The following is a 24,510-nucleotide window of genomic DNA, read 5'->3' as shown; positions in this document are numbered from 1 at the left end:
TTTTAAACAATGACCATACCAGCTATTGCAGCAGTGTTATACTTCACATCAATATAGAATCATTTTCATCACAATTTCAGGAAATTACTACGATAAATTTACTCTTCATGAAATTTTATTAATGAATCATATAAAAACATAAAAATAAAAATTACGATTCTATAACTATCGCATGTCATGTGGAAAACTGACCTTAATTGTGGAATGATAATTCTCAATAACAATCCATTTTGTTAATATCAGGTTCAATGTTATACTCCTTCAATATATCATCTAACAAAGAGTCAAATTCATCGAGACTATCCAACCAGTGAGTTTTTTGTTTTATGTGATCTTCTACTTTATAAAAAATGAATTTAAGAAACTCCGAAGGAGCCAAGTACTTTTTAGTTTGCATTGTGATGGTATGTTTAACCTACAATACTTATGTTCATATAGAGATTCCTAAAGAAATAGATATATACCTGATCCGCAGGACTATAAATTCGTTCGAGAAAGGACATGTCATTGGACTTCAACAAATCATCCATAATTGAGTCTAATTTCTGCGGATCCATCATACTTAAAGATGTATTCTGCAAAATAAGGTAAAGCATTATTGGTGCAACTTCAAATAAGGCTACATACTTTAAGATGAGTTTGTAAATCTTGTACCTTTGAGTCCGAATTAATACTCGAATTTTCCATAACTTTGGATAGAGGAAGTTCTGCTAGTGTCTCCTGATCCATTATGCAAGATCCCGAACAATCAGAGGGGTTTGAGTTCAGAGGAGACAAGAGATCTAGATTTAGAGAAGGACTAGAAGGGAATTGAATGGGACTGAGCGGATTAAAAATTGAAGCATACTATAAGAAGTAACATTAATATTGAATTAATAAAGAAACTATGTTTACCTCAGGACTTCTTATACTCGAACAGGGGCTTGGAACAGGATCGCCGATGCAATTGGATAAAGTTCCACCCATTGATTTTTCGCTGGGTGAGGTTTGAACAGATAAGGTTGGCGAATTCACTGTATCTATATTTTCGCTGGGTACCTAAAAATGGTATTACATTCTCTCTATTATTTCCGTTTGTTATTTTTATATCTACCGAATCGTTTGAAAAAAATAAAGCACCACTTACGTGGTAAAATTTCAACATCTCGCCCAGTTTTACAAGGGCTGTGGCACTTTTCCTTGAAACCTCTACATCGCAGTCGTCTAAACATGTTGCTTTTAAAACGTACAAACAGCCATTATGGCTTAACTGATTTAGTACTTTGACAAGACGCTTCCGCACCTCAGTCTCGTTCAATATAACAATTTTTCGGTTCTCTTTGGAGAACGTAACTTCGGGAAATTTGTCATCAATCATACCTATAATTGTTTAAAATTAAGAGCATGCTCAAGGTATTTTTATTTTAAAATGTTTAATCAAGCAAAAAAGTTTAAAAATCTTGTATAAAAAACTCTTCTAGAAATAAATTATCGTTGAAACAAATACCTTGATTAACAAGATGAACTTTAATGACGTGTAACCAAAAGTCCAAGGCATTACATTTAACTTCCCAATGAAGGTCTCCCACGGCACCATGGGTCATCACATCGTATAATCTTTAAATAGAAACAAACAACATTTTCGAGATATCAATATATAAAATTGTCACTCACTTGTTTTGCATGCAATTGGGAAACTGTTGAGATTGGTTGATTTTATGTATCAAAGTGACTGCCTCTTTCCGTACTACACCTTCTGTTTCATTTTCAAATATGTTGAGAATTTTGTCCTACAACAAAACATAGTATCTGTTTGGTCCTTGTTTGGGTAACAAATGTTACCCAAACATGGATGCACATTATTTCATTATTAGAGAACTACTAAAAATCAAAGTATTTACCAAAAATTGATCCATCACTTTAATAACTTCCCAAATCTCATCAATTTGTATTAATTCTTGCAAACATTTAAAAGCGGTGGCTCTAACGTAAAATTCGGAATCGTTGAGGGCCATCTGCACCAATAGCTGTGGCAACCCTGCCTTAAGTAGAACATTTTTATGGGCAGGAAATCCTGAAAGCAAATAATAAATTATATAAAATTTCAACAAAGATGTGTTGTATTAAAAATATGTGTTAAAATAAATTAAACACCACACGAATCAAATGAAATTCGAAACTTTGCAGTACAGAGTTCTAACTTATACACTGAAGAAAAGCTTTATCCTGTCTATACATTTATTATTATCACTGCTTACTGATATTTGCATCTACCGCCATGGTATGGACGCACTCTAAAGCTGTATCTCTAATTTCCCAACTGGTACTATGGCATCTAGCCACTAATAAATTTCCGGTGTGCGAAACTACGGAATCATTCGAATCGTATGTGAGCAATGCCATAGCTGGAGACATATATTTGGCCAATGCTAAGTTTAGTAATCTGAGGAGCGACACTGTCACCTAAACAAAAAATACTCCCTTTCATTATTCCCTTGTACAAAGCGTATGAATGATACCTTTTGACTCCAAAAGGTGTATTGTAATAATTCACAGGCAATGCTCATTACTGATATGGTTTCGATGCTGTCCTTCCATGTTAAATCAAATGTTAGCACCAAGTCTATTATTGTTTCCAATAGTGTGACCAAAAAATTATCGCAACTAAAATGAATAGATTTTTACGCAAAAATTTCATATAAAATGCGTTAATAAAAGTCAAAAAATATTGTATTAATTATTTAAGGTCATGTGCCGTGACGCCTACTTAGTCTTAGCTTTAGAATTAAATTTTTTAACTTATGCACCACACCTGGGGTTCGTGTTGTTTGTACACGTGCAATCCCCTGTTTTCAACACTGCTATAGAATCTTTCATCGCATATATCAAGGGTTGGAAAAAAATGGTAGCTCTTTCTTTGTTTAACAGATTTTTCGCCTTAAGCATGTATTGCAATCCGAAAGTCATGTCCTCCATTAAGGCTTGCCTCGACATTAAACGGTTTTTCCACCTAAAACCTATATTATCGTCAAGGTATCTTATATTTTGTTAGTGGTATTTTGCATTATACTATATATTAATATGTAAGTATTGCGTCTTTCTTCGTTCTTCGAAATTTACATTGAAAGATCTCATATACCCCCAACAAATGAATGACAAATTTGATTAACAATACAGAGAAATATCAATAAAATTATTTGTAACTTACAAATACCAAGTGTTCTAATAGCGCTCAATTTAACCAGTTTTTGAACAAATTCCCTTCTAAAAACATCGTTCAGTTTCGTTTCTTTGCTCACACCATTGTTACCGAAAAAAATCTGAAAAGATGTAGTGATGTTTTAAGATATAAGTGTATAAGAAAATTTGCAAAGCTTGCGCGACATGTTGTAAAATACAATGCGCTGTAGAACGTTTTGTAAGCCCTTACCATGAGAGGCATTATCTGAAACAATACCATTTGGTTCTCGAACTCGATAGGTTCGCCTTTTCTCACACACAACGGTGCATTTCCTGGTATGCTGCGGTACACAGAGTGAGCAAAATGGCACACCTTAATCACACACTTCATATGATCTTAAACAATAATTTTCCAGCAATCATTTTCCATCGCCACTTATTCTCACCTTTATCCATTTCCCCTTCAATAATGTCAAACAATGTCTTCATGTCGAAATAAGATAATGAGTCATTGAGGACTTCATTGACACTGCCTTCCTTAATCGCCCTATCTCTACTTAGCTTGGCGAATAACATTATAAATCTTATTTTTATCAATTCGCATGAAAAATCTTCAATTTGAGACAAGAGCAGCAGTTTTTTGACGGTTTCGATTAATTCAGATTCCTCAAATAAATGCAACACTGCTGCCTGCACGTCTTTGACTAAAATTTCTGTTACCTTAAATGAAAAATATATTGGAAGATGGTATTTGAGTTGATTTAAATGTAAACCTCTGAGATATATATTAAACTGGGCTTCAGGGTTTCAAAGAGAGTGCTGCTTTCAATTGGAGCTGGTTCCCCTTCTTGAGGGGCTGGCAATATCCTTAAAGCGTCCTTTAGTGGCTCAACAAGCAAATAAACTAAGTTACGGCAAAACTGTCGGTTAAAGACTATTGTTTTCTTTAAAAGTTTTGCTATGAATTGATAGCTGAAATTGAATTTTAACTATTGAAGTAATATGAGGTATTGATCCAACATTACTAACGCTTTTTTCTGGATATACAAAGTATGAGCATTTATTCCCAAATTGAATATTTTAATCCAATAGTTGGTAGCCAAAACCCACTGCAGCCCGCTTTTATGCTCCAAAAACGAGCATAACATAGCAACAAATCCATGGATTATACTGGCGTCTTTGTCAAAACTAGTCTGAGTTATACCTTAAAAAACATAAATCTTCAAGGATATTTAAAAAAAGTTTCTACCTCGAACTTACAGGCCAGAGATTCGTACACATTTTGACTATTGAGCTTAACAAATATTTGTTCATCTTTACTTAAATGACTGGCTAAGTTTAGGGTGAATGATAAGATGGTATTTGGAGGTATACATTTTTTCTTTTCCCATACTGATGAAGCTTCTATCAGCCATTGACTGAACTGGTCTTTTTGTTCGCTGGTAAGAGCTTTTGTTGTATCTATAAAACAAAATTTACTTCTATAATTTTTAAATATATAAATTTCGATTGATAGTAAGGTGGTACCATTACTACACTTCCTGTCAAACTTGCAGCATCATCTCTCTTGACATATAAACTAATTGTAACCACAGCAAGAACCACCAGAATCAGAATGAAAACACGTATTTCATTTTTTTAAATATTTTTAGATTCCTTAAAATGCAAGATTGATTTAAAGCCAATTGGCAGATATATTGGAGCATATTTGATGTTGGATGGCTAAAATTAGTATAGAATTTCGACATAAGATAAGCACTTATCTTGAATAGTGAATAGAAAATGAGAAAGTCAATTGTATCTTTTTCTGAAGATTTCACAATTTTAAAACCCTCTGGATATAATATAATTTTATTTTTGGATCCATACATTTAGCAAGAAATTTAAACACAAATTCTTTACACTAGCAGAAACTCACCTGATGATTTGCAGTTATTTTTGCCCACCAAATGGGTTAGAAATTGGTTTAAATAAACATCATTCTTCACTTTGAAATTAGGATCGAGGAATTTCTTTAGCACCTTCTGTATTTTTTCATTTCGGATGTTATCAGCTTCCATGGTAATATGTCTATAAAATACTTGTATAGCTCTAACTATTGAGGAAGTAATATGGTATAAAATGGTAGGAAAAAGCTACACATAGATATATGCTTAATTACAACTTTTCATTAGGGTCAAACAAAAGTCACAATCAATGAACTTTCATAGAACTTTAAAAGCCTTTATAACACATAAAAAAGGCACCTACTTTTCCCTTTCGTGAATTGTCTGTATATTATACATGAAATAATGTGCAATTACATAATTTGAAATATTTTTTCCCACTAATTTATAACTTTATCAAATAGCAAAAATATACAAATATCAATATCAATATTTAATATTATAAGGAAAACCTTATCAATGGATTCCAAGACTTCTAAATCTTTTTAGAACATTTAGGTAGTAACTAGTATTTTGACGACATACCTGATTCATTATTGATTATCTTAATTATTGAAATGATAATGTTGTCAACATGAATTATCTACTTTTTTAAATAACAAAAACAAATGTATATTTCCAAGTTGTGCATGTGTGCCTAAATAAAATGTTTCCTAGAACCAGTTGACGAAAAGCTATTTATTACATCTTGTTTTAAAAGTAAATTATATCATGATGAAGAACTTATTAATTAGTAAATTTGTGAAGATGAAAACCTGAACCAAAGCTATTTTCTTAAGAGAAAAAACCTTATTGGTATTTCATTTTTGGATTGTCAAAAAAGGCAATTTTTCAGTATAGCATGTGATGAAAATACTGTGTAAAGATTAGTGCAATAGCAAAAAGCAGCTGCTACAATAGAGTTACAGTCCTGTTCTTTGAATCTACCCAATGGTGCCCAATTATTTATGCCAAGTTGTCTGTTAGATAATGCAGGGCCAGTGAAGACTTAAATATAAGGGTATTTCAGAAAGTGACTCAGGTTATCAAAAGAGTTAACTTTATCACTCTGTGAACTATGGAAGGCTAATTTACTTTAAACTTATATTGTATTTGAATTGAGTAATGTGAGATTTTTAAAGTTACGCTTGTATGTACGTCAAGTAACTTTCTGATATTCACATATTCAGTTCCTAGTTTAAAAGTTCTAAATTTGATTTGGTACCTCACTTTATACTTTGAATCGCTTTGCATACAGTAGCTATTTCATGTATTTATTTTTGGTGTTAATACTAATTAGTATCGAAAGGAAAACAATTAGTTCTGCTATGTTAGCATTATAATACTAATTTAACAATTGCAAGCTCTGGTAACTCGTTTATACTCACCATAAAACTTTTCTACAAAATTTAATAGAAGTTCATATTGAATTTACTGAATCTTTATAGGAAAAAACTGAACTAAACTAAAATAACAACATGAAAAAAGCTATAAATGATAATAATTGTTTTTTACACTTTTTATTATTGAAGGAGGAAGAATACTTAACACTCTGTAAATAAAAAAAATCGAAAAGAATCTCAAACATTGACATGTCATAGCTATTAGAATAAAAAAAATAAAAACGCCATTTCATTGACGTACTTAACATCGACCATTTCAAAAATTGACAAGATCAATATATGTTATAATACAATAAAGCTATAGACATTAAAAGGCAACGCCGCCTCAAAGACGCTATAATAAGTCTTACTAACATATTTTGAGATTTACGTAGCTGGTATCTCATATCCTAAATTTATTATTTGTATTATTTTTTTAATATAAATATAAGTAAATTTTAGAGGTGCTTTTCAACCACATTCAAACATAATTCTAATTGCAATGACACAGCCATTGCGATATGACTAGTTTTTACATAGTATGCTGTTCCTATTTGACTTTTGACAATATATTTCCCTCAATTCCTCTCCTCACCTCCCTGCCAAACATCGTTGTAAACAAAAATTTTTCTTCCGAGTTTGATAGTACTTTGTGATAAATGATGTATTTAAACTATTAAAAACATTGATAATCGACAAACTGGTTGAAAGCAATCTAAATGGACACGAGATTGCTTACAATCAAATAATCATTGACTATTTACATCACTCGACCAAAGGTAATGCATATATAGTGATTGAACTTTATTCCCAAAGTTTTATCCAGTTTTTGCAGCTATGAGTAAAAGTCAACCCTCCAAGGGTTCCAATAGGGCTCAAAAGAGGAAGCCTCTTACTCAACTGTCTCAAGAAGAAACTGTCAGCTCTTCAAAGAGATCCAGAACATCAAGTGAAATTTCTAACTTCTCAGCTACCGAAAGGAGAGCAGGCACAATTAACTACATCATTTTAAAGAATTTCATGTGCCACTCTTTCTTAGATGTCGACTTGCGGCAAAAAAACATAAACTTTTTGGTAGGCAAAAATGGGAGTGGTAAGAGTGCCATTTTAACTGCTCTAATTGTGGGTTTGGGAGGAAGAGCCAATTTAACTAACCGAGGAACCAGCATCAAGAATTTTATAAAAGTGGGAAAGCCGTCAAGTAACATAGAAATTCAGCTTTACAATGAAGGTCCTATGGCTTACCATCCAAAAAAATATGGGAAAACTATTACTATTAGTCGTAATATCACTGCATCAGGTGGTGGAAGTTTTAAAGTGAAAGCTGAAAGTGGGGCAGTTATTTCAACTCATGCCAAAGAAGTTGTAAATATAACAACTACTTTGAATATTCAAGTTGATAATCCAGTGTGTCTTCTTACTCAAGATACTGCCAGGAACTTCTTAAGCAGTAATGATCCAAAAAAGAAGTTTCAACTTTTCATGAAAGCAACTAAGCTGGAAATGCTGGAAAATGAGTATAAAGCAGCAATAAGTGAAAAAAATAAATGCTCTCGTGATTTAGAAGATAAAAAAGCTAGTTTTGAAAAACTGCAAGAAGAGATAAATAGGCTTAAAGTGACCATAGCGGGGTACAAATCGATTGTTGAATTAAAAGATAAGAAATTAGAATTACAAAATGAAATACAATGGTCTCAAGTCCAAGACATTGAGAAGGAATTGGCAGAGGAGCAGCAAAAAGTAGACAAAATTGATGAGAAAATGAAAGAATTGGAATTGCAGAATAACAGAAAAGCCCAAGAAATTGAAGAAATTGAACAGACAGTACAAGAAAATGAGAGACATATTGCAACATTAAAGAGAGACTTGGAAGTTAAAAAACGACCTCAAGCGGATATGAAGCGCGAATTGGAAGAATTGAAAAATGCCTTTATGGAGACAAAAAAGGTGAAGCAAAATCTGGATATTGAGATTGTATCAAAAAGAAAGGATATGGAGTACTTGGCACAGGAGATTGCAAATACTAACAAAAATATGTCTCAAGTGGAGCAGCAGAAAAGAGAGAGAATGAATAATTTATCACAACTTCAAAATAGGTTGAAGGGTAAGTAATGTTTGTTGCCCAATGGCGTTCTTACTGTACTGAAGTGTCTTTGTTTTTCATTTAAGTGTATATATTTTGTTGTAGGTGCCAATGAACACTTAGCTACCTGCGCAAACGACCGATTTCAAGTCAAAAATGACATCACCAAGAAACGCGAAGATGCCGATAGCCTCAAATTAGAAATTAAACATATCAATCAATGTATAAATCAAGAAGAATCAAATTTAAAAGCTTTGCGAACAGAGCAGGGAAATTCTCTGATGTTATATGGCACGAGCATTCCGAAGGTGAAAGAAATGATCAGGAGTCAACGGTCATCATTCAAATACGAACCTAAAGGACCGTTGGGCTCATACATAAAGCTGAAAGATAAGAAATGGGCAATAGCCGTTGAAGGTTATTTAGGTGGTTCAATATTGGGAGCGTTCACGGTGGATAATCAAAATGATGGGAAATTGCTGCAGCAGATTTTCGCCAGATGTTTAGAAGGAGATCATCAACCTACCATCATAACATCAAAATTTCTTAATAGGAAGCATGATGTGAGCAATAATTTGGTGCATTCTCCGCCGGATTGCACTGCTTTATATGACGCAATAATAATTGACGATCCCATAGTTTCTAATTGCATTGTCGATCAAATGAACACAGAAAACGTATTACTGATTCCAAATGGTGAGAGAGCTATGGAGTTAATGTCAGATAAAAGGTCGGTTCCGAAAAATTGCAAACAAAGCTTGACAATGAAAGGAGACAAGTATTATCCGGATCCGAAGTACAGAACTTACGGCTCAAACTATCATAAGGCCAGATACTTACAGGTGGACACGAAGGAGCACATGGAGTATCTTCAGGAGAACATAGTAAAAGAGAAGAATCGGAGACAAGCGATTCAGAACCAGCTGCAAGCCCTACAAAATGATATTGATAGCCGCAGCCTGATGCTAAAAGAGTTAGAAGATAAAATCCGAAAAATGACCACTGCAAAACAAGAAATTCGAAAAGAGTATGATGAATTGAGCAATGAAGCTGAGCCAGAAGTGCACGATTTAAACAACTTAGAGGATGAGCAGCGTGACATTCAAAGACTCATAAACGAAAAAGAAGGTTTATTAGGTCAATCTGAAACAAAGTTGCGAGAGTTGAAGGCGAAAATAACTGCCCAGGAAGAGAAAGTGTGCAACCTAAAAAAACTCAGCAACGAGGTCGAGGAGCGACTTTGGCCACTTCAAGAACAAATTCAGAAGAAACAATTGCAGCAAAGACAATTATCTACAAACTACGATTATTATAAACAGAAGCTAGAAGAATATCAAAGAAAAAGGCAGAGTGCCAACAAAGCAGTAGAAATGAAACAACAAGAACTAAGTGGGAAGACTTCTGAAGCGGAGCTATTATGTGAGCGACCACTGAGACTTAGAAGTGTACCAGAAATTTCTAAAGAAATGGGAGAAGTTTCTAGAAACATTGCTAAAGTGCAAACAGAAACTGAGAATATTGAGGAAGTGTCAAAGCGTTATCAAAATTTAACAGAGAAACATGCCTCTATCAGATGTTGCTTCAAAACCTTGACTCAAAGCATGTTCACACTGAATAAGGCCATACAGAATAGGGCTAAATATTATAAGCTTACGGAAAACTATTTTGTAACATTGATTAAACACTCTTTCAAGAAAATTTTAGAATATCGACAGTTTACAGGAAACTTGGATATAAATATGGATCAAAAGAAACTTGAGTTAATTGTCAAGCCGCAGCATGGCTCACAGGGCCAAACTACTACCTCAAATTTGTCAGGAGGCGAACGATCATTTTCTACAGTGGCCTTTTTGTATGCTTTGTGGCAGTGCATGGATTTTTCATTTTATTTTCTTGATGAATTCGACGTGTTTATGGACAAGATGAACCGTACCAAAGTAATAGAAGTATTACTTCATCACGCAAACGCGAAACCGGACTTGCAATTCGTGTTTTTAACTCCTCAGGATATGCCATCTATTTCAGGAAATGTGCGTGTTCTGCGATTGCAAGATCCACAGAGGTTTAATGTATGAGGTGGTTTTTTTTGTTTAACTAAACTCAGGGACCTCCAAAAAAATTAATGTAGAATTGTGTTTACTCACTGCTGCTCTGGTACAAGCACATAGACATTTTATAAAGAAAGTTATACATTTTAAAAAATGTTAAAAATAAAATATCTTACAATTTGGTCTTTGCATTATTTAATTTATATGTTTGGTAAGTTATCTTGACCTGGGATTATGTGCGAAAAAGTAATTGGTTTTTAATTAGTGTTTACATTAGTATTTAAATTTTTATCTAATATCTATTAATCGGGCTGATAAATTTTTTCTTATGTATCAAATATGATGTTAATACTAAATTGGCTTAAAAATTTTGTTTGGATGGGCAATTAAACAGTAAAAAAAAGGTATTAAAGACTATATTCTTATATTACACATTAACAATAACTCTTTAATACAAAAACTAATACTTAGCTCCAGCGATAATGGGCATAGGCTTTGTTAGCCTCACACTGTTTATGAAGTTCCTGTTTCCTTCTCACAACTCTCCCATTATTATTTGCAGCTTCCACTAATTCTCTGCCCAATTGTGTCCAAAATCTAACCATTTTCTTATCTTTTTCCCTTGCAGCTTCAATCAGCCATTTCATGGACAGAAACTGTGCGCGATGATTTGATACTGGAACTGGAACCTTTTTAAAAAAAACTTTCAGTGATTACATATATTCTTAACTTAACCATTAGGGTAAGCAATGAGACCTCTAAATTTTAAAATTTTTCATTAGAGCTATTTCATGATTTAAGTGAAGTTAATATAAATCAAGGATGATGAGCCCTTGTTAGCTAACTTATTGTAGCGTTTGTCTTATTATTTACCCTATCCAGTCTTAAAATGGTAAATAAATTTTACCATATATCTAACTCCCCCTCTTTTGACAGCCATAAGTTGCAAAATTGGTTTGCAATTTTCTACTGCTTTATGAAACACCACCTTTGGGTTCAACTCAATTTTGCTTTTATCCTCTTTTGAGGTGGATTTATGGTATCTTTCTAGCTGGATTCGCTTTACTTGTTCCAGAGATTTTTCAACTAGTTCACGTGCTAGTACTTTATCTCCATTTCTCATAAGGTAATGTGTGAAAAGGCTGAGAATTAAAAAGATAAGATATTTAAGATATTTATTAAAGTACAGTTTGGAGAAAAGCATATTATAAATAATCAAAACTAGTTCTAACACAGAACATAAATATTTTATACCCTTATATAAGTAGAGCGTTTAGAAATTGTACAACATGCAGCATGTTAAATAAATTTAAGACTGAACTTACACAATTAAGGGATCATGAGATAGAGAACTTGTTTGATCATTTAGGGCTGCTTTGGTTGGTAGATGAGTGTATTGGCTAATATCGCCTGATTTAACCAAGTCTTGCTGATGCTCTTTTCGATAAATTGGCTCTATAAAGTAAGGGGGATACATTGCCATGCCATTCTGCTGGAGTAGGGGCCTGAAGAAAACTAGTCTAAATTTTCTGAAGTATTAATGCATATATAATTATTTCAAAAATTAGAGTTTGTATCAAAATAGGAGAAAGTTTATGTTAAAAGATTATTTAGATATTTTTTCCATACTCTTAAGAGTGTATTGGATTTAATAATAAATAAAGAATTTTATTATGTGCAATTAAAATTATTAGTTACCTCAAGAAATTTATATTTTGCTTAAATAATTGAGAATTTGTAAAAAATATTTTAACAACGGCCATGTTTGTTATGGGAAAACTTAGTATCATTGAGCGTTGTCTAATCGACAATAACGTCAATTTTAGGACATTGCGAGCGCTCAGAACATTGCCACATGTCTCAGGCTTTGTTATTAATTGACATTTGTCAATGTTGCCAAAATCAAAACCACATGTTCAATGTCAAATTGGTCAAAATGTCAAAACAAAAGCAAAACTTCAAACTTGCGCAGCCCGTCTCGGTCAAAAAAAAATCGGGCAAGGCGAGCGACGAGCGATCCCTGTGAGATTCATCGACAGATTCTCGATCGCGTTTAGGCAGGTGAAATCTTACCGAGTCGTCGTAAAACATTTAACGGACGTTGAAATCGGTTTTTATGTCGAAAAGTGACTAAATCCGCGATGTTTGCGTGTGAATTGACGCTGCATTAGTGGCCACTGGGGCACCTGAGGGGCTTAAAAAAGAACAGCTGCACTTACCTATATATACCAACACCGTTGCCATAATTTTAATAGTCTCCTTTTGTTTTGCAATGTTTTGGTGGGATTGTCATTACGCTCAAAATTTCCGTTTAGTTCGTCGTCGTTTTTAGTGAATAGTGTCCCAATACTTACGGGAAAATTGGAATTTCAACGCTGTGCTTTTCGGGATAAGATTTTGTCGGCAACGTCGCCTCTCCCCTAGGAGCCAATAATATAGAGGGAATACGGGAACTAGGATTTGGTCGTAAATGAGCCGTGGACGGATCAGTAAATTAACCATTTTTTACCAGAATAGTGAGTATCACAATATCACAAAATTTGCAACCTCCCAAGTATCGAATGTCTAATCAAATTTCAAAACTATGGACAGTGTTCATCCCTCTTATCAATATCTTCCTCAAGGACAAAGTGGCAGGATTGCCTGGTGCTCCCCTGGTGCTGATTCAATCAGTTGGGTCCAATGATATGTTTAATAGCTTTTAATGAATGAATTGCTCAAAAAGCTTGACAAGATAAGTGATATTGTGATATTAGCCAGATTAGAAAGTAATAAGGTATTGGGAAAATATTTGCGGCTTTTCTTTTTGAATGTGTGATGCTCTCTATACTTGTTATGCTGATTATAAGGAACGTTATTTCTTCAACTCAAAACAGAATAATAAAACTAAATACCTAGAATAATACTTTCCCTTAAGGGAGTTTTTATATTATCTACAAGGTTGTTTAGGTACTCAAAGAGGAGCATAGATAAGTAGATATAGGTAACCATCTATGAATCATCAACTATTGATATGTGCGATTCCAGGTGAAAAGTCTTTTCTCTATGTATTTTTTTCAGTAATTTTACTTATTGTTAAGGTGTATCAAAAAATTCAGGTAAAGACTGCTTCGAAAGAAACTTTATTTACTTATTGAATGTATATCTCAGATAAGTTTAACCTGAGGTTTGACCTTAAGTAATCCACTTGGACTGGCACATTTCACCTGTAAATATGTTAAATTAGGACGGACAAGGCATATTTACAAATCCTTCCATAGTATTTTTGACTGGGAATTTTCTGATACGCCTGTTAAAACGAGTGTCTCATTCTCGGCAGACACAAGGTGGTCCAGGTTTTACTTGATAAATTTAATATGTGATAAAATTCTGAAAAATGAAGAGAAAATTTCGGATAAATTTGAATTTTTTAAATCTCCGTTATTAAAATAAAGGGTGATGAACTATTGATTGGTTTCTTATTAAATCTACGTTTTGTGTGATATTTCACTGAAATTTTTAACATCTGGAGTACTTTTCCTATTTAGTTCGTAAGCCTTTTGAATGTTCAGAAAAATCTATAGGATGATAATATTCCTCCGGTTTTCTATCCGTTTCACGGCAAGCTACTGATGCTACTAATGGTCTTTTTTAAGAGATTTGAATTCTTCCTTCTTGCATTTTTCCCATTTCTTTGACTACTTTGGCAATCATATCTGCAACTAGATCTTGTTAAAGTGGGTTTTAAAATCGTGCAATGTGTAGTCAAATCCGTTTATCAGTTTTAAAATTACGAGACTTTAAAACTGACCGAAATAATACCTTGGTCTATTTGGGATAAAAACCATTTTATTTCCTCTTTCTAATTAAACACTCAGCTGTGGAAGTCATGGGAATTTGGCTCAAACATTTTTGTCTTACTTTAGTCTTTCCTTGCCGTTTTCCTCACAGGTGCGAACAAGGTTATACGGATGAATTCTGAATTGAAATTACTAGTGAATTTTAAATACGTTGGGAATACAGATATACTCATGAAAAATATACAGGGTGAGTCATTTTATACCAACAGGACTTTGAGATTGGCATTGTCGTTTAACTGTGGCCTTTATTATAAGTTAAATACGTATTATAAACATAAGTCAGAAACCCTTAGATTTTAAAATATTTTCAGAATGTCAAAGTTCAAGATTTTTTAAAAATTTTATTACCGTTAACAAGCAGTTACCACAAGTAAGACAAAGACAAAAAGGGTGTATCCTGGACCAGTGATGCATTGCTTCTTGTCTACGTGGAACATTTTGGTATATTTTATGTTAATGTTGCATGTGTGTAAGAAAATGTTGAAATCCTCTAACCATAGGATCTTTAGGTATATAAGAAGACGGTTAAAACTGAGTTAGTCTGAGACTAGAACAGCTATAATTGCGAAACAATTGTAATAAACAATATTAAAGTGTTTACCAATGAAATAATGCTTCACTAGTTACTTGACAGATTGAATAATAGTTTTTTTTTGTAGAGTTAATAAATAATGGTCGTATTAAAAGAAAGTGTGCTTGGATCATTCCTACCCCGAAGTCGCGTATTTTCCTGACGTCTTTTATATCATTTGAGATAATTCTCCGATATGTATTTTATCCTGATTTTATGAAAAAAAAGGATAGGGTGGTATTTTTCTCAAGGCTCGAGTTTGCAGGCGGCGGGAAAAAGAGGAAATCTGCGGAAAAAGATTAACATTGTTTTATTGTCCATCGTTTAAGCCCTAAACTCATAATCACTATTTTGACGCGGCCACTGCTTTAATGCAAATGACAAAAATAGAAAAGTGAAACAATCTTTGAATAACCACTACATCACTCGCTCTATCCGTACATAGCAACAGCCATAAAAGTTTGATTTTCTTTTAGCTGGAAATAGTCGGAGCTGTGATGCCCAAATGACGCCAGGAAAAGGCGCTCCGTGATCCCCCCAGTAGAGGCTCCTTCCTAGGTTACATTAAGAGCGGACACGGAACTAAGTCACGATGGCGGATCTAGAGGCCGTATTGGCCGACGTCAGTTACTTAATGGCTATGGAGAAGAGCAAGTGCACTCCGGCGGCTAGGGCCAGCAAGAAGATCATTTTGCCAGATCCAAGGTGAGTTGAGAACAGCTAATCCGGTACGAACATGGAAAACTAATTTTTTTTCATAAAAGAAATTTGACATGAGCGTTAGATCTTAGTCTCGACCTGAGTAATAGCCATTTCTTTGAATAGGTAATTATCGTTTCCACGTTAGGTATCAAACAGAAAAATGTCTCTATGTGACGTGATTGAGCGTCACCAAGTAATTGGAGCGAGCCTCTCGGTCTGAGAGCTGGTTAATTCCAGACGCTGACTAACTGGTTATGTGCATTGAAAGTTAGGGCATTATTATATGTATTAGTAAAAAGGGCTTATTCATCAAATCAAGATGAGTAGGTGCCTAACGAGCAGCCGACGTCACAACTTTAATTAGAAACCACTGTAAATCCCTGTTTAAACCCAACTTCCAATAAAATAGTACGCAACTGAGTACACACAGCCCGAAATCTACAAAGTTGTGTTTGAGGTTGAACTCGTGAAACAACTTATAAACTGACTCGGTCGTTTCGATTAAAAACCGAAATTAAACATGCTTTTAATCTAATATAAGTTCCCACTGTTTATGTTTTCGATATAAACAAGCATTTATTTCGGAGCTTTAATAAGACTAATTATTATTTTTACTCTTTATAATCGGTCAGCCTTTTTTTCGTCGGACGTTATTTTCGGCATCTTTCATTTATTATTTCTCGGAAATGTTTCCGACAAGAGTTCGCGTTTATTCTGCCGAAATTAGGCTATAGAGGAAACTTTATGTAGACTGTATCCCCTGACAGTTTTCTATTTGAGATCATTTCTAATGAACGTGAAAATAAGCATGAAATTATTGTTACGCCATGTGTGTGTTGTTGAGTTAACCGAGGATTTGGCATTTCTATGAACTAACTGAAGGTGAAACTCCGCTATTTATAGGTTCCTGTTGAGGTCAATGTCATTGTGTCACTGTCAGTGCCTTATATTGTTAGTCCCATTGACAACGTCATTAGGGTTATTCGAGAGAGAAAAGTGGTTCAATATCAGGTAGTACTGCCGGCCACTGCTGTTCATGGTTATTTTTACACTGCACTGTCTATCCTTTGGCCAGTTGCTGGTGAATATCATGCGTCTTGCGCTCGATTAGTCCTATCGTTCCCAGCGACTCAATTGACCATTAGCCCTTTTCGAGAACGACGGTCAAGATCGGATTGATTCCAATCAGCCAGTTTTTAAGCCGTAATAACTGACCAGGCCGATTAGTTAAAACCAGTTGATCACGATCAGTGCGTTCTATATTTTTAGTTTCGACAACCCATAGAGGGGCTATAAAAAGTTTCGATTATACCAAATGTAATGGGGTTGGTACATCCTGTAAATTATTGTGACGACGTAAAAAGTCTCCCGTTTTACATCTAAAAATTCAAAAGCAAAAACCCAGGCTCCCCTTGAGCGCTTCACTTCACAGGTAGAAAAGTAATCGAGTCTATGTACCAAATCTGGCAACAGTACATAATAACGTCTATTTCAAATGTATGTCCATCATTGTGTTTCGTGTTTTCTCACAAAACCTTGTGCGGTATCGCCACATGTGAACGCAGAAGAAATTTACAAATATCTCACTCGAATTATTAAGAAATTTTTACGAGGTCACTAATACAAATTGCTTCAAAAGCGATATACCGTTTATCTTTTCCTCTTTTACTCACATGGAAGGGATAAGGCATACTTATAACGGTTTCAGAACAATAAACCCTTATCTACGTGGTATTTGAATGGCGAAAGAATGTTTATTAAGCACTAGATTTATTTCTCCCTTATTGCCTTATCTTGGCCATTTACTAAGTAATAATTCCTAATCTTTTCCAAGTAAAGTTTTTATAGGCGCTTTTACGGTAACGCTGACTCGGGGTCCATTTTAATCAAATTGATACACGGTTTCTATGACTTTTCCCTCTCGCCCTGATACTGTAAGATACCTACGTAAGTCGATTTTTATGCGAAATATAAGGTACGGAGGAAATGTTTCCCTATTTTATGGCTATATGTTATCTAAATATTTATTCAACCTCATTTCTCGGTGTTTTATTATATATTTATATAAAAGTATTCCCCGTTTGAAGAAACGTTTATACGTCAATTTGCTTATCGAAAGATTCTTATGTAACAGAACTTTAGAAATTAGTATCACAGCTCATGGATTAGGCTAATTAGCGAGTGATAGTTTCAAGTCTATTTAATTTAAATAGATGTCGACCCCGTGTACACCTTAGAAGGATTTCGCGAATTTTCCCCTCACCTCGTAATTAAGTTATGATTTACCCCGAGGGTATGTATCTATGATCATTTTTTTTTCCAGTGTCCGCAGTGTGATGCACAAATATTTAGAGAAGAAAAACGAAGTGTCTTTTGACAAGATCTTCCATCAAACTTTAGGTAAGTGCAAGTTTTATTTCCCTTGGTTCCCATGTAAAAGGGCGTTTCTTGACCTTAACCAAGGTTGGTTAGGAAAATTCTCTTCATTATTTCTTGGTTGAAAGAGACTAGAAAATAGAGCCCGCAATATCTTCAAATCTGCGCTACGGCATAGTTTGACACTTTCGGACCAACATAATTTCTTAGTATTTTTGATAATAATTGTCAAATTCAATATTGAATTTCACCTTGAAAAGTTAAGATGTGTGTCCTAACATCAATTGTCGAGTTGGTGTTACGTTTTCAACTGCGTATACGGAGGCGCCGTTGTATTTAAGTATATTCGTCGATGGCCGAGAGGTTATAAGTGTGCGTGGCGACATCTCTTTGCACACTTGATACCATTGGGAAAGGACCTGAGTCGCGTGTTTTTTGGTCGTGTTGACGCAAGGTTAGCAAAATGGGCATCTTATCGTCGTACCGTATCACTTAGTAAAAAATTTCCTTTTGGATTGATCGTTAGTACGTACATTCCTCTTGTGTTAATCTGTTGATGTATGGCCAATGCTGTCGACTATGCATTTATAACAGGTTAATTAAGACTGTATCAAGTGTGAATTGTTCTCGCGAAGACTAATTAATTACACTCCAGTTACGCCCCCGAATAAAGTAGCCTTGGAGTTTCGTTTCTATGCACATCGAGGAAAACATGTATATGTAACAACTTGACAACAACAAAGATGGGCGTGTCCCAATTACAGTCCTGCCAGTATAATTTCTTTATGTGAACAGCCTCAGACGGCCTAGTATACTAAACTGCCATGATATCGTTTAGTATGGAAATACAAAATGCACAATGCGTTCTCGTAAGACTAGTCGAGTGAATATCCATGTTCGCGTATTATCTCCGTTCTTGTGTGCACTGTGGCTTTTGTTAATGATAATGTACGGTAGCTCCCAACTATAAAGTCTTATTTAAACGGGAGGGGACTTCCTGTTGCACAACTAGAGTAGATACAGTGCTCGATAACATAAAATTGATGGGCTTACTCTAATAGGGATTTATTCGCTTTGGAACTTATTTTATGATGGCAAAAAACGGACGAAGTATTGAAAATAAGATGTTTGTCTTTCTAAGTTTGCCTCTAATGGCATTTCAAATAAAATTTAAATTGAGATTGAGTGTATAAAAATAGCCCGGGTTTCTTTTTGAGAGGGCTTTAATCCTGGGGAAACATGAAAAAAGGCAGATCATACAAATCTCGTCAATATTGAGGAATGTTTGACATAAATAAAATCGGGAGGGCAAAAATAACAACTGGGATGCGCCAGGAGAGCGTCCTATTCCGACTGGATCAGATCAATATCCCGATTTAGCTGTATTAAAATACCGGTTTTATTGCTCTCAGAAAATCCTCGAAACAGCCGTGGATTCAATTATATTAGAGCAATATACAACTACTTCATTAGTCAGAGGCCATGCCTGACCATAAATATTAGTATTATCAAAAGCGGTAGATGTATATACGGGTTTTACACGGTATGTGATTTGATTGAATGCAGTTGATAATACGAAGAAAGATTGTTCGACATCAAAAAAATAAGTCACGAACTATCCCAAATATCCGTAGCAACTTCCAAAAGTAGTATAACTGTGGTATGATGAGTAACAGTTCAGTTATCAGGAACTTTCATGATTTAATTTGTTTCGTAATTTCTATTGGTTTTCAAATCCCAATGCATCGAAGACTGATTTGGCACACGGGTTCATAGAGTACTTCGTAAAATCTTTTGTTCAATTTCAAACAAATCATTTTTTAACAACATGCCAGTGTAATCTATCGTAGAGAGGTTTTTCTTTGTAGTTTAGATTGTATTTACACTTAAAATCCCTTTTAGAATCCATAAAAGGGATTATAGCGTGGGATTTTTATTTAGAAGAAAAACAAAACTTTGCTGGCCAAGTCTTTTTGACATGCCCCGCATATGTGAAATCTATCCGAGCCAGCGATCTATTCTCCGAAACGACGCATTTTGAAGGACCCTTGATAATAATGTAGGACGAAAGTCGTCCAATTTTTACGCCGTTCGGAAATTTTGGTCTCATTAAAACACGGGTATAATATAAATCGACCAGACCCATGTAGAATGTTTTTCGAAACATGAAGATTTATTCTCTGCGAGAAACAGTTTAAGTTTTTAGCGTTTACGCAGAGATAATGAATATGACGTAAGTGTTAAAATTACAAAATCGAAATTAGCAATTCTACATGTGCTTTGCGGTCATTCCACCGATTGCAATTGATTACTACAGCCAGAAAATGAAATTGAGCATAATTGAAGAAATTAAACAACAAAAACTAATGCTTGGCTTTGAAATGGGACTCAACATATCGAAATGACACACATGACATAAGTGAATGAGATACACATGTATTGAAATCACTATTTATTAATACATTTTCATTCACTTAACAATAAACTATAGTACAAAATTTTAAAAACATTATGCTACATTTGTTCTATGATACCCACAATTAAAAACAAAAAAAAATTCTTACAAAGGAAGGAAAAAAATTAATTTCCATTTGCTTTCAAAACGAATATAAAATTTAAAATGATGCAGGTCAATTTTATGCTAATAAAATAATTGCGAATGCAAAAAAATGTTCAAAAATGCAAATAATAAACAATTCTTGTTGACTTGTATTGATAATTGTTAGAATTTAGTCCAAAATTATCATGGGAGACATACCATTGTGAGAGAATGGGAGTTGATAATTATCATTAAAAAAAAAGTTATCATAAAAGTGGCAAGTCCATTAGGGCAATCGCCGATGTTCTACAAATAAGTCCTGCAACAATACAACACATCAGAGAAGAGTTAAAAAATGAGGCAACATTGAGAAACAAGATTAGAAAAAGCCCAGGAAAAATGTTTGCTGATGCTAATGAACGGTGGATTGTGTGACATGTAAAAACCAATCCCAGAATAAGAGCCCTCGAACTAGCTGTAGAAGGTGGAAAGCATTTACACAAGTCAGTGAATCCAGAGAGACTATAAGAATAGTTTTGCGAAAACATCAACTCGATGGTCGAGTAGCCAGAAAAAAACCGTACATTAGGCTGAAAAACCAAAAGATCAGAGTACAATTTGGCAAAGAGCATTTGGATAAAGGAAACGAGTTTTGGAAAAGGGTTTTATTTACAAATAAAAGTAAATTTAACCTCTTTGAATCGGATGGACGTGGTTTTGTCTGGAGGAAACCCGGTGAAGCGCAAAAGCAAATTTAAGAGCTGCTGTCAAACACGAAAGAAGAAGTGTGACGGTTTGGGGCTGTTGCTCAGTGCTGGGACAGGAAAGCTGCATTTGGTCGTTGGTATTATGGACAAGCATGTTTATTTGAACATATTACGGCAAAATTTTACAACCCAACGTAGAAAAACTACACGTTCATAACGACTTTGCGTTCTAACAGGACAATGATCCGAAGCATAGCGTCCAAATTGTCGAAGAGTGGCTTTTGTAAACTGTCCTCGTGTAATAAAAACTCCACCGCAATCACCCGACATTAATGCCATAGAAAATATTTGGGCTAAATTATGAGCGGAAATTAGGAAACATGAAATCTTCAATAAAAACCAATTAAAAAGCGCTCTTCTCGAAGAATGGAAGAAAATTTTCTTTGATTTCGCTAAAAAGTTGGTAAAATCGATCCCTAATCATCTTCGCGACGTTATCTTAGCTGAGGGGCTACCAACTGAATATTAATTTGTTATAAAAACGATCAAGAAAGAAGTGTATCATTTTAATTTTGAGATTCGTTTTGAAAGCAAATGGAACTTAATTTTTTTCCTTCCTTTGTAAGAATTATTTTTTTGTTTTTAATTGAGGATATTATAGAACAGATGTAGCATAATATTAAAAAAAACTGTACCCTAAATTATTGTTAAGTCAATTTATACTGCGTGAAATAAAAAAGAGAACACCCCGTAAAAACGATTTATTTAAATAATTTTAGGTATGCGTGTTTGTAAATAGGAACACAAAAAAACGATTAAATTTTCAGCGATGTTCATCAGTGTGTTACAAATTCTAAGAAATTTTAGTTTTTTTTTTCCATAAAAATTGCAATAAAATATCAATAACATGACTGCAAAATATCATTTGTTGGTATATACTGTGTTTGGTAATTGTTTTTAGATTAATCGAAAATGACTAGACGCAGAATGCAGCGAAATTTTCACCAATTGAACAAGTTTAAGAGAGGTCGAATAGTGGGTCTACGAGAGGCTTGTGGGTCATTTAGGGAAATCGCTACTAGATTGAATCGTAGTGTAAACACTATAGTGAGACGTTGTCAGGTATAGTTCCAAGAAGAGCAAACAGACAGAAGGTGAGGTACTGGACAATCCCGAAGAACTACAGAACGCAAAGATGGCTTCCTTCGAATTATGGCCCTAATAGAAAGGTTCGTGTAGTCGCAGGCGCTGGCGTAACAGTGGTTTGCTGAGCATGGAAAACCCATTGGGATTCGAACCATTTATCGCCGAAGAGAAGTTTTAAATTGATTTCCTATCGTCCCCATCTTGTGTTACTCCTCACCTTAAATCATCGTCAAAATCGACCGCAGTGGTGCAGAGAATGCATACATTGAAATCTGAAATGGAATAATATCGTGTTTAGTGACGGATCCAGATTCTGTTTGGATATGCATGATGCATGAAGAATAAGAAGAAAACGGGGTGAAGGACGGAATTCTCAGTTTACAATACAGAGCCATGTCCATCATACTGTTGGAGTAATCGTTTGGGGTGCTACTGCGTATGCTGGCAGTCCACCTTCACTTTTCATCAGAGGCGGCACGACAGCCCAACGATACATACAAGAAGTCCCGGAATCTCATCTTGTGCCTTATCTGGAAACTCTCCTTAATTCATTTTTCCAGCAAGAAAATGCACGACCGCGTGTGGCTAGGGTGACTATGGACTTCTAACAAAACGCAATCAATTTAGTACCTTGGCGACTACGATCTCCAGACCTCCCACCGATTGAACATGTGTGAGATGTTGTAGGTAGAAGGTTGCGCAATTTACCCCCTACCCCAGAAACCCTAGCGGCGCTCCGTCATGCCGTCCATTTAGCCTGGAATGAGATCCCCAAGAGAACATCAGTGACCTCATTAGATTTACGCCTGGACGCGTACGGGGATGTACAATACCCCGCGGCGGACTGACAAATTATCATTATATTTTTTATTTGTTTTTAACAATTAAATTTGTTCAATTTTTCAACGAGGTTTTTTCTGGCGTAAGAAAAGTGCGGACCGAAAGTTATTTAGGTGAAACCATTTTTTACGGGGTGTTCTCTTTTCTATGTCACGCGGCATATTAACAAACAGCGTTTTCAATGCAGATGTATCATTTTCTCTCCGAGCCACTGTACGTGTACGGCCTCAAAGCAGATTTGCTCGCGAATTTCTCTTTTGCAATTTTGCTACTTGCTCCGCATTCGGCGTGTCTACTCCTAAAAATTCGCTGAGCCGCGAGCTCCCAACGAACGGGCGCGGGGCTTAAGAATTTCAAAAATCCCGCTAATACCTTCAGAGCACATATGCAAATGATGCAGATACGCATTCGGCGAGTCTACCCATCTACCTACTCGTACATTTTCGATGTTTGACGTAATTGCGGTTTCGTTTACAATGGCCTCATAAAAGATGATTGTGTTAGACAAGAGAAAATGCCGGAGTATCAATTTATTAATATCGTTTTAATTAAAATCGCCAACCTTTCATTAAAAAAAAAAAAAAAAAAAAAAAAAAAAATAGATAACAATGCTTTTGACGTCATTGTATCGTCACCGATGGTGTTTAATTCTATCCGACCAAGGTCGCGAAATATGAAACGTGGGGCCGGTCAGGCTATCAGACTGAGTCGAGTCATCGCAATATGCTAATGCTGAACGTAAATACAGGTAATTCGATGCGTTTTAATGGCATTCGCTACATTGCCATAAATTTATGTAGTTCAGATAGTCGCCATTCGATAATCGATATTCTATTTCAACTGAGAGCTGCCACAATCGTTTTGCTTCCGTTGTTTCGAGCAATTTTTAAGGCAGCCAATTTGTAAAGTTGTGTTCTAAATAATCCGGATAGCCGTTGCCGTTGCCGTAACGGGCAAATTTTATTAGCCAAACATAACACCGTTCATGTCTCTGGTCGGGGCATGGATTCAATTAGTCCAGCTCGTAAAGATTCGTTATTGCCCGTAAAGTACACTTTAAGTTTGCGGGTAATACCTAACATAAACCCAGATATTGCCCGTGATGATGCCGAGTTTTTCATTAAGGCGAACGCCGCAATTTTGGAAATTTTGCGGCAATTTTGGAGCAGCGCTAGTCAAGAGCGGCGCTACAT

The 24,510-nt window shown here is 35.0% G+C and overlaps 4 protein-coding genes across 7 annotated transcripts in view; 2 read left to right on the top strand and 2 right to left on the bottom strand.

Moving 5' to 3' along the window:
- Positions 1 to 97: 97 nt before the first annotated feature.
- LOC136339894 (uncharacterized) lies at positions 98 to 6,691 on the bottom strand. Of its 3 annotated transcripts, none has more exons than XM_066283472.1 (19): positions 6,473 to 6,691; positions 5,078 to 5,229; positions 4,420 to 4,620; positions 4,189 to 4,363; positions 3,933 to 4,131; positions 3,606 to 3,879; positions 3,410 to 3,555; positions 3,188 to 3,299; positions 2,792 to 2,996; positions 2,499 to 2,643; positions 2,238 to 2,442; positions 1,881 to 2,053; positions 1,654 to 1,769; positions 1,487 to 1,596; positions 1,127 to 1,359; positions 895 to 1,038; positions 628 to 846; positions 465 to 575; positions 98 to 415 (listed from the first exon to the last, which is right to left on the bottom strand). In XM_066283472.1, exons 2-19 carry the CDS (start codon positions 5,217 to 5,219, stop codon positions 215 to 217), a joined length of 3,111 nt encoding a protein of 1,036 aa, XP_066139569.1. In that variant the 5' UTR covers positions 5,220 to 5,229; positions 6,473 to 6,691; the 3' UTR covers positions 98 to 214. The 3 variants fall into 3 exon arrangements, with proteins under 3 accessions (XP_066139569.1, XP_066139570.1, XP_066139572.1); XM_066283473.1 differs by having other exon boundaries at positions 655 to 846; positions 6,473 to 6,690; XM_066283475.1 differs by lacking the exons at positions 98 to 415; positions 465 to 575 and having other exon boundaries at positions 655 to 782.
- A 314-nt stretch (positions 6,692 to 7,005) lies between these two features.
- Positions 7,006 to 10,779, top strand: SMC6 (Structural maintenance of chromosomes 6). Of its 2 annotated transcripts, none has more exons than XM_066283470.1 (3): positions 7,006 to 7,245; positions 7,293 to 8,570; positions 8,655 to 10,779. In XM_066283470.1, exons 2-3 carry the CDS (start codon positions 7,304 to 7,306, stop codon positions 10,622 to 10,624), a joined length of 3,237 nt encoding a protein of 1,078 aa, XP_066139567.1. In that variant the 5' UTR covers positions 7,006 to 7,245; positions 7,293 to 7,303; the 3' UTR covers positions 10,625 to 10,779. The 2 variants fall into 2 exon arrangements, with proteins under 2 accessions (XP_066139567.1, XP_066139568.1); XM_066283471.1 differs by having other exon boundaries at positions 7,007 to 7,245; positions 7,302 to 8,570.
- A 225-nt stretch (positions 10,780 to 11,004) lies between these two features.
- Positions 11,005 to 12,450, bottom strand: mRpS7 (mitochondrial ribosomal protein S7). The gene is made up of 4 exons (XM_066283500.1): positions 12,296 to 12,450; positions 11,923 to 12,102; positions 11,505 to 11,739; positions 11,005 to 11,286 (listed from the first exon to the last, which is right to left on the bottom strand). The coding sequence occupies exons 1-4, from the start codon at positions 12,385 to 12,387 to the stop codon at positions 11,065 to 11,067; spliced, it is 729 nt and encodes a 242-aa protein (XP_066139597.1). The 5' UTR covers positions 12,388 to 12,450; the 3' UTR covers positions 11,005 to 11,064.
- Positions 12,451 to 12,585: 135 nt separating this feature from the next.
- LOC136339898 (G protein-coupled receptor kinase 1) overlaps positions 12,586 to 24,510 on the top strand; it is a 31,831-nt gene continuing 19,906 nt past the window's right edge. The window contains exons 1-3 of the mRNA XM_066283484.1: positions 12,586 to 13,113; positions 15,484 to 15,712; positions 18,033 to 18,109. Coding sequence (XP_066139581.1) covers positions 15,600 to 15,712; positions 18,033 to 18,109 — 190 coding nt within the window. The 5' untranslated portion in view covers positions 12,586 to 13,113; positions 15,484 to 15,599. The remainder of the gene's footprint in view (positions 13,114 to 15,483; positions 15,713 to 18,032; positions 18,110 to 24,510) is intronic.

Source organism: Euwallacea fornicatus, chromosome 7 (assembly GCF_040115645.1).
Source record: "Euwallacea fornicatus isolate EFF26 chromosome 7, ASM4011564v1, whole genome shotgun sequence".
NCBI classification, from domain to species: Eukaryota; Metazoa; Arthropoda; class Insecta; order Coleoptera; family Curculionidae; genus Euwallacea; species Euwallacea fornicatus.
The sequence above is the reverse complement of the archived record's forward strand: the minus strand, read 5'-3'. Positions and strand labels throughout refer to the sequence as shown.

What these genes read in the sequence shown, in the direction of transcription:
- LOC136339894 (XM_066283472.1), bottom strand. Translation starts at nt 5,219, where the DNA reads ATGGAAGCTGATAACATCCGAAATGAAAAAATACAGAAGGTGCTAAAG. An exon ending in AGTTCATCTTGTTAATCAAG is followed by an intron (nt 1,360 to 1,486) that starts GTATTTGTTTCA and finishes AAACAATTATAG; the next exon opens with GTATGATTGATGACAAATTT. An exon ending in ATTTACAAACTCATCTTAAA is followed by an intron (nt 576 to 627) that starts GTATGTAGCCTT and finishes CTTATTTTGCAG; the next exon opens with AATACATCTTTAAGTATGAT.
- SMC6 (XM_066283470.1), top strand. Translation starts at nt 7,304, where the DNA reads ATGAGTAAAAGTCAACCCTCCAAGGGTTCCAATAGGGCTCAAAAGAGG. An exon ending in ACTTCAAAATAGGTTGAAGG is followed by an intron (nt 8,571 to 8,654) that starts GTAAGTAATGTT and finishes ATTTTGTTGTAG; the next exon opens with GTGCCAATGAACACTTAGCT.
- mRpS7 (XM_066283500.1), bottom strand. Translation starts at nt 12,387, where the DNA reads ATGATACTAAGTTTTCCCATAACAAACATGGCCGTTGTTAAAATATTT. An exon ending in CAAAATATAAATTTCTTGAG is followed by an intron (nt 12,103 to 12,295) that starts GTAACTAATAAT and finishes AGTTTTCTTCAG; the next exon opens with GCCCCTACTCCAGCAGAATG. An exon ending in GAGGGGGAGTTAGATATATG is followed by an intron (nt 11,287 to 11,504) that starts GTAAAATTTATT and finishes TTTTTTAAAAAG; the next exon opens with GTTCCAGTTCCAGTATCAAA.